Here is an 11,997-nt window from a genome sequence, read left to right as displayed (position 1 = left end):
TTCCATATTTTACATAATATTGATTATAAATATCATATAAATAACTAAATTCTAACATTATATATAATATTTATTGGATCAGGAGAAGAATAATCTTTAATTGGAATTAATGCATCATAATATAAAGTTAACATTTCTAGTAAAACTTTTAATTTAAATCTAGAATCTAAAACAAATGCAATTAAATAAATTTAAAGAATAAAATAAAAATATTTTTCCCATTTAGTTTCTATAGCTAAGATGCAAGGAGATAAAGATTCATTATTAATACTAGTGTGATCGTACACACGCGTTGCGTGTGTAATATAATAATATATAAATTATTTGGGTCTTTGAAAATCCGAATTGTTTGGATTTTCTAGTGTCACGTTAGAGAATCCCAGCAATAAACTATTAATGGGTTTCCCTATGCAAAAAATTATTTTAATTTAATATTATACTTATCTTAATAAAAGAAACTAAGAAAAGTATATTTTTTAACATCGTCGGCCTAAAATATTTATAGAAGCTTTTTGATCATAGTGTTGTCAATTCTAAGATGTGGGACTAAAGAGAACTATATTTTTTATATAAAATAACCAAAGAAAATTACTAATAAACCTTTGAATTATTTTTAGTGTGAATAGAAAAAAGGACAGTAATGTAAATTCATTTTAGGCTTCACCAAAATTAGTTAGTAAAGGGGGAAGATTTTTAATAAAATAGTAAGATATTCATTTAAAATTAATACTATATTAGAAAAATTTTCTAAAACTAATTTAGCAGTGGAATAATTAATAAACACCAAAAAGTTATTTGGTTGCATCATTAAATACTTTTAAAATTTCACAAATACTACTACAAATATTTTATTGTTATGAAAATAAATATATATTAGTATTAGTATTAGTATTTTGTTTAAAAAATAAACATAATAATTCTTTATATTCAAATGAATCTTGTAATAATTGGTATATTGAATTCCAACATATTGATACATCACGTGAAAATTTTTTAGGTTTACAAAATCTACCTCATTGTTTCATTATAGATGGATGAGATCATAAATAAGAAATTCTAATTCTAATTGATTTAATATAACTTTCTAAAATTTTTAATCCATCTTGAACACATAAATTTAAAACATGGCATACGCAACGAATATGAAAAAATAACCCGCCAATAATAGGTTGACAAACAAATTTTAGATCATATATACAAGCAGTATTGGAACTAGCATTATCTAATAATATTGAAAATATTTTATAAGTTAAGTCATATTCTTCTAAACTTAAACATAATAATTTTGTGATTTTATGAGCATTATGTGATTCATCAAAAAACTCTATAAACTAATAATCTTTTTTGGAGGTTCCAAGAGTTATCGATCCAATGGTAAGTTACACTCATATTCGAATGTGTTTGCCAATGATCACTCCAAATATCAGAACATAAAGAAACTTTATTATCTAATTTACTAAATTCATCAATTAAATTTCTTTTTCCTTATTTTACTAATTTTTTAATTGTACGAGTAAGTGCAGTTCTAGGAATAAGTTAGCACATGGATTAAGAGATTTTTTACAAAAATCTTCAAATGTGCATTTAGATCCAAAATTAAAAGAAAGATGTTTTACAGAAATAAATTTAGTTAATGATTGTCTTAATTTATTATCTGAATATAAAAATAAACCGGAATCGATACTACCGCTAGTTGAAGAAAATCTTAATAATTATATTAAGAACGGTCGAGCCCATATTCTGTCAGGTGCTTCGTTTCTATATGTCGTTTCAACAACCCATAGTCACCGCCGGCTTAGAATTTGTAGGAAGCATTGCAGTGTTTACATTTTACGCGCATTTCTCCCGACGGAAGAGTGACTTTCTCAAAATGTTTAGTGAAAATAGAAGACTTTAGAGGAGGAAGTTCCCGAACCTTAAAAGTAATTGCATCGGTACTTCCTTATGTTTCGAGTGTCAAATTCAGAAGATGTTCGATCTCATCATCGGTGGATTGAATGTTGGGGTCCTCCTCCCGCGGATTCATTATTTCCTTTCCCTTCCGAGCTCGAGATGATGCACCTCCGCGGCCTCCTTCCATTGTAATTGAAAATTGGAAACGAAAGCGTGTAGAGAATAGGAAATTGAGATTAAGAGTAGAGAAGATGCGTATGAAAATGATGAAATGAGCTCTCTATTTATAGAGTTTTGATAGTAACAGATACTAAATTATTGTCATTGATCAAAAAACGGTCAAATGATTCTAACCGTTGAAAAAAATATCCAAAAAACCTCATCCTCCCCCAACGGTTAAGAACTGCCGGTTAACTAATGGTTCCAATGGCTAGGAACTATCGGTTAACCGGCGGTTCAAGTCGTTTAAAAATAAAATAAAATAAAATGGTTGAACTGGCAGGCCGAACCGGCGATTAATCGGCGGTCTACCGGTTTTGCACCAAAATAACTGGAACTGGCCCGACAACTTACCGAGATGATTCTGGTTCGACCCGATGAACCAGATCAACAGGCAACTGATCTATTAATCCAATTACGAATCTGGATCGAATCTGGACCAGACCCAGCCCGAGGTCGGGCTGTGTGCATTCTCATGGAGCAGTTCGTGCCCAGTTGATGGGCATTGTTGTATTAAATAATGCATATAAGGGAATTGAAGAGAGAGTAAATCTTCCATTCTCTGTTGCACTTAGTTATTAGAATATTTAAACCGACTTAATATTTTTAATTTAATTTTATCAAAATTACTATATAAAAATATTTTTATATAAAAATATTTTTTATCTTTTAATTTTATTAAAATAATTTCAATTTTGTCTAAATCACAGTATTAATTATTATACATTAGAGTGTTATTTTTTAAAAAATAAAAAATAAAATGAGTGTTATTTTTATTTTCGCCTTAAAATTATTTAACATACATCGCATTAAGGTTTCAACGGCTTAAAGAAGAAACTAAACTGGACAAGGCGGCAGGCACTGAAGGCGGCCAACGAGGGTTTGAGATTTTTGGAAGAACACCTGCTTCCGGATGCGATGGCGACGACGATGACGCAGGTCGTTTGCTGCTATAACCGCCGCCTGCTCCGCCTCTCGCTTCCCTCATCTTCTACCCAGACGCCGTCTGGATCCCGTCGTCGAAGCTTCCCCATTCCTCGCGCCGCAGTAAGCTCTTTTCTCCCCCCACAATTCACGCAAACCAAAGACCCTCAACCCTCATATTACCTTGCAGTTCCCATACTCTATGCTTCGGTGGGAACGCCGTAGCTTTAGCTTCGGGAAAGTTTCCGGCGGTAAATCCTTTTGCCTCTTTCATCAATTATATACGGAAAAAAAATGATCTTGACGTCGTCTTGGTGGGGTTTCTGTAAGGTCGATCGAAAGTGTTTTCCTATTTGCCTGATTCGGAGAAGTCCAATGGTGCAGCGGACAGGGAGGCCAATTCCTCCAATTTCGACTCGGATTCCAGAAGGTCCTCAGTTGTCTCGAAGGGATCTTCTTCGATCGCTCAGTCTGAGTCTAATGGAAAGGGAAATTTTGGTTCCATTAGTGGGAAGTCAGGGTCTGCCTCTTTCTGTGGATTAACTCACCAGACAGTGGAAGAGAGAAAGCTGGCTTCTCCCCTTCTCAAGGATGGCGCAGGATCTCTCGTGTGGGTCTTGGGTCCTCTAGCTCTGATATCTTCGGCAGTGCTTCCCCAATTTTTTCTCAGAAGTGTAATTGAATCAGTCCTGAGAGATGAGGTCCTTTCAGGTATTTGTTACTCTTGGAAAATTACTTGCTTTTACGCCATGATGTTGAGATGGTTCCTCTTGTAACAGATAATAATTCTCTTTCGCCATCTAACACTGGCATCGAGAGAATCAATGTTTTCTGTCTGTTACGCAAACCGATGAGTTTGTTGTTGTCTTTAACACCAATTTTACAGAATCTATGATGAACTTTGAATGATCAATAAAATCTATTAACCTTACAACCAAGACCATACCATGGTCCCAACAACCTTGCCTCATGAGTTGAGAGTGTTTGGCATCAAGTAAAAGCAGCACAATTAACTAGAAAGCATTGAGTTGGATTTGTGGAATTACTTGAAATGGGGAAAAAGTCTAAATATGACTTTCATGCACGTAATTGTGGACACAACAATTGAGAAAATAAGTTAAGGCGATGTGAGTAGGTCCAATGAAATTGATAGATTCCATTGTTATACATATTCCATCAATTAGAGTTGAACGTTTTATTTGCAAAGCAACTAAAGGAAATTATGCTAACTATAAGTATAAAAACTAAACAACCTCATCATTAATCGTATTCTCAGAAGAAACTATACTTTTGGGTATAGGTAGGATAAGTTCCATATATATAGAACTAATAGCAGTGACTAACATGACATGTTGGGTTTCTTTTGCTGATTTCCACTTGGTTTCAGAAACTATAATTATACCAGAAAACTATTATTTTTCTCCTTTTCTTTTTGGTTAATAAATAGATAATTTGTCTTCTATAAAAATAGTACATGGACTAGGCTCATTCAAAGTGATTGCCTTTTATTCTGATACAACATCATTTTCTAACTAAGGGAGAAAAATTCGTTGGATATGGTATGATGGTAAGTCTAGAAACACATTAATCAGAAAGGCTACTGTATGAAAGCCACCTTATTACTGTTGTGTTCAAGGATCACTTTAAACATAACCTGCTCAACAAAATTGATGGAGGATATTTGAATAGTAACTCACATAGGTGAAATATAAATTGTAACACTTTGCTAAAATATTTTGGTCAATCTTTTCTGCCTTAATGGAACTATTTCATCATATTTCATGATAATAATCATCTTCCTAGTGAAAGTACTTTATGAAATGCCAGTTGAATCTTACTTAAGCTACATAGTGCTTCATATATATATATTTTTATTTTCTTCTGATACATTAAATGCTCTCTGCAGAGATTGTTGCCTCATTATCTGCAGAAATAATATTCTATGCTGGGCTTGCTGCATTTTTATCCATTACTGATCATGTTCAGCGTCCATATCTTGAATTCAGTCCAAAAAGGTGGAGCCTTATCACAGGCCTTAGAGGATACCTTTCATATTCCTTCTTCACCATGGGTTTCAAGATTTTTGCACCTCTTCTTGCTGCCTATGTTGTTTGGCCAGTTATTGGTCTTCCTGCTGTTGTTGCAGTTACCCCGTTTCTATTGGGATGTGCTGTACAATATGCATTTGAGATACGCCTCACTGACTGCAATTCTTCTTGTTGGCCTACATTGCCAATAATCTTTGAGGTAACAATTTGAATATTGCTTCTTTTGTCTGATGCTGTTCTTAAAAAAACTAATACATATTACAGGTTTATAGATTGTATCAGTTGAGCAAGGCAGCAAACTTTATGGAAAGGTTAATGTTCTTAATGAGAGATGCATCAACAAACTCAGCAATGGAAAGAAGTAGTGCATTAATTTCCATGTTAGCTGTTTTCCAAGTTCTTGGTGTGGTTTGTTTATGGTCTCTAGTAACTTTTCTTCTGAGACTTTTCCCTTCTAGACCTGTGGCCGAGAATTATTAAAGGTCAGTATCTACTCTTTTACAAGTAAATATTTCTTTTACACTCATACATGTTTGTTTAACTACTGGATTTTCATGCAAACTATCTTCTTATGCGTCAGATTCTGGATGATGAAATCTAATTAAGTAGTCCATAAAGTTAATACCTTTTTTGCCCAGAAAAATTAAAAAGTTCTGTGATACAATGGTGATAGTTTTATATTACTTTTGGTGCTATGATTAATAATTCATAAGGGAAAAACGGAACATGGCTTGTGAACATAGGATTTTGTGTCTCTAAGTGGATCCCTTTCTTTTGCATCTCTTTTTACCTTGGCATTTATAGAAGGGTGACAATGTAAACAATTGGAGATGACATCTTTTGCTAGCTTAGTTCTTGAGTATATCCATCTGCATTGGTCTGTCAACACACATCTTCAGCATTTTATCCGTTAATGACGATGCTGAGTTTGATTATAATGTGATGCTTATTCATAACTCATGGCCTACTGGCACCTACTCCTTCTGTAAAACCTTGAAATGGAAGGGAGAAGTAATTACTAATACGGCGCAGAGTTCTATCAGCAAACTTATTCCTTAAAGTAGTGTTATTTATCATATACCTGCATTGACGTGATGATGGTCGATCGAGACATAATGAAACTCAAATATTTGGAAAGGCATCATAAATGCTGCTGCTGCTGTGATATTCCATTAGAATAAAAGGCAACATGAGTTTGACCATGCATTTCAGTGATTGCTGAGTTAAAAGACCATTTGGCATAATGCAGTGTTTCCGATTGAAACATCTATCAATTTACGCAATGAAGACTGATAAATTACTTGTTCTGGCGAATAGTTAAGATCGGTCATGAAGAGTGTAATTTAAGTTATACTTGTGAGTTTTGACTATTTCTAATGCATCCCGCCTAACAAATGGTAGAAAGAACTGCATCATGCTCACTGATGCATGGATATAACAACAAAAAACCGTTAGTCCCAACTATTCTGGAGCTGTTATTCCTGATTTATGGATGCTGATTATAATTTATAGTTCATTCAAATGAAATTTCAAATAAACAACTAGCTTTCAGAAAGTTTGTATTATTTCTAGTATGCCTGAGTCTCTGATCTTGTTCCTCTACCTCCCCATGTATATGCTGGAGCAATCTTTACTGATAATGATTTCCTGCACCGACTCGATAAATGCAGATTTGGTAAAACAAGTTTTATGTCATCATCGTAGACAAAGTAACTCTGAAGCAGAAGCGCAATCCTGATGAACAGTTGCTTCAACATAAGTGACAAATGCAAACTGGTTTCGAGATGATGGGATATGTTGTGCTTGTTACAATTTTGTTATTTAACCGAAAATTCCATATGAGCTTGATGACATGTTTCTACAACAGCTTGTTAATTAGATGCAGTTGTTTTACTACTTCTGTTTACATCTTCAGCAATTCTGAGGTTGATGTAGTTCTTAGCCGAAAAACTTTGATGCTTACAGCATCTTGCACTGGTTGCAATCATAAACCGTCTTGTTTGTTTGGAATTTTTTTTTTGGACAAGCTACATATTTTTTATTACTCTTTTCCACCTTTTATCTGCAAACTCCACATGAGCTAATTACTTGCCAAGGTTTGAAATGTTGTACCATGCTGTTTGAAATAGACGGTTTTAAATAGACGGTTTTTATCGTTCCAGTGTGACCGACACAATGACTACTAGGGTGTTGTGAGGTTGTGGAGGGGGTGCTGTGACCTCGTGGTGTCCCTCCGCAGGGGTCACTGCAGGCATTGTGATCTTACGGCGTCCCTTTGTGGCACGCTGGCTTCTGTGGCGCAAGTGCGGAGGACAGGGATGATTAGAACAGTGGGCAGAAAGGGACGTAGTGTTGACGTCAGTTGTTTGCATGGACGATGTTAGTGGTAAAAGGTGGAATCGTCATCTTAGTGGCCCCTTGACCCCGGCTCTATAAGATTCCAGAAGGAGTAAATCACGGTTAATGCTGGGCAGGATAGGTGACTGGGGGTTGAAGAAATTTTTGGCGCAGCAGATCAGGGTTTTATCCCTGAGTGCAACTGGCGATCTTCGACCCCACGATTTCAGTGGCAAGCTGCAGGCACCTAACCAGCTGATCCAGCCCGTGGGGCTGCATGGACGGTGTTAGTGGAGTGCATAGACGCAGGAGGAAGAGAGTAGCAGCGATGGACAACTTAGGTTTTAAAAAATTAAGGTTATATTTGGTAGGGTGTAATCTGTACAAGGTTGATTATTTTGTTTGGTTTAATTTTAAATTTGTAATGTAATGTAATCTGGATTACAAAAAGTAGTAAAATTTTATAATCTGGATTACAAAGTAAATACTATGTAATCGGATTACATTACGAGGTCACCGTTTAACCAAAATTTAAATGTTGAATATACCTCTAGTTCACCGTGGCCGCCATCCACTGCCGTCGGCTGGCGCTGCCCACCGGTGTCGACCCAGCCTGTTGGTCGTCGCTAGCCGTCGGCGATCGGCGACCATCGTCGACCGTCGGCAACCACCGCCCGCCGCTGTCGCCGCCGCCACCGCCGCCATCGCCCGCCGCTGCCACCGGCAACTGCCGCCGACGATCATCGTCGGCGACCACCGTCGACCGCCGCCAGCGATCGTCGCCGGTTGCCGGTGGCGGCTACCGGCGGAGGAGGCGACGACCATTGGTTGCCGCAAGCTCCGGCAGAAGTGCGGCGGCCATCGGTAGGATATTTTTGTCATTTTATAATAATACGAATTACATTCTTTATAAAAAAATAATGGACACCAAACAAAAGAATGTAATCATCCTTGTAATCAAAGATTACATACATTACATTATCAAATATAGTAATGTAATCAAGATTACATTCCATTACATTACAAATTTGAGTATATTACAAGTAAGATTATATTACATCCAATCAAATATAGCCTAAGAGTTATTTAATTAAAATAGAATAATGAGGATCAATAAACTCGTACCTTAAATAATAGTTCAAATAGATTTGTTAAAACTTTGAGTACTAAATTATTTTATTAAAATATATAAAAATCAATTAAAATTCTGAAAATTTCTAATAAATTTTACATATTCCTAAAATTTAGTTTTTTATTTAGTTAATTTATTATTTTCTAAATATATTGTTATACACAAATTATTAATAATAATAGTTAAAATAATTTATTATTTTTTAAAAAATATAATTATTAAACATTTCAAATAAATTTTTTAAAAAATTATAAATGCATTAAAAATTAAGATTTTAAAATAATTTTATAATTATTTTTAATATTTCAAATGATTTTATAATTTTATATTTAGTTTTAAATATTAAAAATTATCTTATTTTTAAAAAATAAAAATTTAATAGATATTTATCTTATGAGAAAATGTTGAAATTTTAATTTAACATCTTAAAATCTAGAGCATATTCAATAATTATATATTAATAAAATTAATATATATTTATATTTAAAATTATAAAAACATATTCAAACTGTACCGATACAACATGATATTGTCTTGTCCACTTGGCTTGTTCGGCTGGCAAGAGGTGGTCGAATTAGGTTGCTTGGTTTTTTCGAATTGTCTAAATTGCCCGCTCCACATGACTAATTTAGCTTGTTCCACTCACTTGGGTCAGCTGGCTTGTCGAATTCATCTGATGCACTTTGTTTCATTCAGCTCCATGTACTTCTTTTAATTCTATCTACTTTTAGAAAGATAAGTTTATTTTTAACAAAACACACAATGATTGTTCAATCATAATCTAATGTAGTAGTGATTATAGTAAACCAATTTACCATTAATTTAATCAAATTCGTTGTGATTATTAATCATTAAAATTTGTTTACTTTGGTGTATTATTAAAAGTGGACGAAACATTTTTTTTTTAAATGTATATATTAAAGTGTGTTTTTTTTAAAAAAAAATCATGCACCCAATCAAACATGTTCCTGGGTGGAATCCGTAGTATGGGTGGAATCCGCTATACTACTGACCCCACGATTTATTTATTATATTAAAAGATGAAATCTACCCCATCACGGGTCCCACGACTAGAATGAATCTCATTTATTATATCAAAAAGTAAAATTTGTCATCAAACGACTCTACACGGTCACTTACATGGTGACAACAGATTAATACATTCATCCTCGAGTCTCTATCAATCTGTCTCAAGGTCAACACTGAGGAGATAAATCATGAGTGACTATTAGCCTTGGAAATGGTGACTAACATATAAGGGAGACATTTACTTCGGCTATGCCGAAATTTGAACCCTAAATCTCATGATGACAACACCTCACGACCACCTACATAGCTATATGTGAGAAGGTAAATCGAAAAGTTGTAGTTGACCATTATCAAGAGAGTATTTGTATCAGCTTTGTTAAGATTCAACTTCTTACCCATTATAGTAATATGTACCTTATAGTAGTCAATTCAACTATACCTGGGAATAACGAATCTCATTTATAAACCTTATAATATACAACTTAATATTATAAATTAATTTAATTCAATTTTAAATATAATTTAAGATAAAATATATAAAAATTATATTTTATAATTATCAATATTTTTTAAATACATTATACCATAAGCGACGCGATTACGTGGCATTGTCGGCTCGACTTCATTACATTATTAATTTTCTTTTATTCTCTCTCCCTTTTTGCTCTCTATTCAAAACATGTGGCTGACTTTTTTCCAAATCTAAATTTTTCTCGCTCTCACTCTTTCCTTTATCGTCGTCTTCCGCTCCTATCGACGAGCAAAGCAAAAGGCGATATAAGCTAAGCGCAACTACAACCACATGCTTGTTTTCGAACTGGCTGAAAACTCCCCAAACTGCCACCGTAAATAAAGCCGACACTGCTTTGCTTAGCACTCTTCTTCATTTTCGATCGTAAGTCTTTCTACTCCACTGTCTAATTTTTAGCTCTATACAATATTTTTTTTATTAAGATGTAAAATACCGAAAATAGGCGAATATTCATAAGGGAATTTTCCGAAATTTTTAGAAATTTTCTGGGAATTTTTCGGAGCTCGTATGGACGAGTTTACGGGAATAAAAGTGGGTCCCAAAAAGGCCTATTTAGACTACCCCATTTAAGCGAGGAAAAGTTGGATTTATTCATTTTCTTTTGCTTTTCTTTCTTCTTTGTTTTCGCCGAACACTTCTACTTCTCCCCCCCCCCCCCCCCGAACCTGTGCTTTGCCCTAAACCACTCCAAGGCGGTTTCTTCCTATCTATTTCTTTTTCTTCCACGACGTCAAGCTCTTTTCCTCCTCTACTTTGCTCGGCGCCGACCTGATCTATTCTTCCTCGCGTGCCCTAGATTTTTTTTTGTTTGCCGCCGGCTGAGTTTTTCTTCCCGCATGAAGCTATCCCAGCGACGCTGCCGACTGCCTCCTCTGCCATCGCCCTCGCTGTGGAGACTACCACAGCCGACGCCGATCACCGACCACAGGAGCTCCAGCGCCGCACCGTGCCCTAGCTTCCTCTCCTCTGCCGCCCCTCTTCTTGTTCTCTGCACTGTGCGCCGCCACCCTGGTTGACTCGGTTGCCCTAGATCGCTGGAAAACCAGAAGCTGGAGAAGATGACAACAAGCGCCAGTAAGTTGACAGTGGGATTGAAGGTGAGAGTTTAGGATTTGGTTTTTTTGATTTTGTGCTTGTTTCGTGTCCTGCTGTGAGCAGCAGTGTGTGGGATGGAATGGTTGTGCTAATTGAGAATGATGGTCTCTGGTTGTAGAGTCTTGGTCACCAGCAGCGGCTACTCCTTTCGGCGACACTATCCCTAGTTGCGGATCAACAGCGGCTGTGAATTGAGGTATAGTGTAGTAAATTTTGATACATAATTAATTAGGGTTATGTATTGAATTAGGGATAATTGAATTTGGAGTGGATTGCTAATTTAGGGATATGGATTTGGTGGACAGCAGCCGTTGGAGTTCATATGAGTGGAATATATGGATCAGGACTGATTCTTGGAGGTAATTTGATCATGGTAATTCCAGCCTTGGATTAGTGGTGGTTTATCCCAATTTGGGTAAGTTACTATGGTTGATTATGCTCATGGCAAGTCCTAATTCGAATGTATTAGTTAGAATTGATTGAGGAGTTAAATGATCCAATTAGGGTTTATAATTGGATCTGGATTTTTCGTTAGCTTCTCGAGGATTTGATTTAGCTAATTTATTTAATTAAATTGATGTGAAGGACTTTGAGTTGGACGCGATCTCGTTGGATTTGATTGAGATTGATACGACATGCGTATGGAGGCGGGTACCTCTTGACTTATCTTTTATGATATTGTCGTTGGATATGCATAGTATTTTATAACTACAAGCAATGAACATGTTTGTCTTTGGTATGTCACTGTTTGATATCCATAGCATGTTAGGTTTATCGCCTGTGACGTA

At 35.4% G+C, this 11,997-nt stretch overlaps 1 protein-coding gene and 1 long non-coding RNA gene across 3 annotated transcripts; both read left to right on the top strand.

The window, feature by feature from the left end:
• Positions 1-2,940: 2,940 nt before the first annotated feature.
• LOC122021685 lies at positions 2,941-7,086 on the top strand. Of its 2 annotated transcripts, none has more exons than XM_042579834.1 (6): positions 2,941-3,159; positions 3,227-3,287; positions 3,421-3,747; positions 4,943-5,283; positions 5,349-5,566; positions 6,755-7,086. In XM_042579834.1, exons 1-5 carry the CDS (start codon positions 3,031-3,033, stop codon positions 5,562-5,564), a joined length of 1,074 nt encoding a protein of 357 aa, XP_042435768.1. In that variant the 5' UTR covers positions 2,941-3,030; the 3' UTR covers positions 5,565-5,566; positions 6,755-7,086. The 2 variants fall into 2 exon arrangements, with proteins under 2 accessions (XP_042435768.1, XP_042435767.1); XM_042579833.1 differs by having other exon boundaries at positions 3,367-3,747.
• Positions 7,087-10,784: 3,698 nt separating this feature from the next.
• On the top strand, positions 10,785-11,652 carry LOC122021765. The gene is made up of 3 exons (XR_006122640.1): positions 10,785-11,211; positions 11,328-11,405; positions 11,494-11,652. It is a non-coding gene; the product is annotated as an uncharacterized LOC122021765 (long non-coding RNA).
• The last annotated feature ends 345 nt before the right edge of the window (positions 11,653-11,997 follow it).

This window comes from Zingiber officinale, chromosome 9A (genome assembly GCF_018446385.1).
Source record: "Zingiber officinale cultivar Zhangliang chromosome 9A, Zo_v1.1, whole genome shotgun sequence".
In the NCBI taxonomy this organism is placed as follows: domain Eukaryota; kingdom Viridiplantae; phylum Streptophyta; class Magnoliopsida; order Zingiberales; family Zingiberaceae; genus Zingiber; species Zingiber officinale.
This window is presented reverse-complemented; position numbering and strand designations above follow the sequence as displayed.

Coding starts and splice junctions, on each gene's coding strand:
- LOC122021685 (XM_042579833.1), top strand. CDS start 3,031: ATGGCGACGACGATGACGCAGGTCGTTTGCTGCTATAACCGCCGCCTG. Junction 3,160..3,226: donor TCCCCATTCCTCGCGCCGCA/GTAAGCTCTTTT, acceptor ATTACCTTGCAG/TTCCCATACTCTATGCTTCG. Junction 3,288..3,366: donor CTTCGGGAAAGTTTCCGGCG/GTAAATCCTTTT, acceptor GGTTTCTGTAAG/GTCGATCGAAAGTGTTTTCC.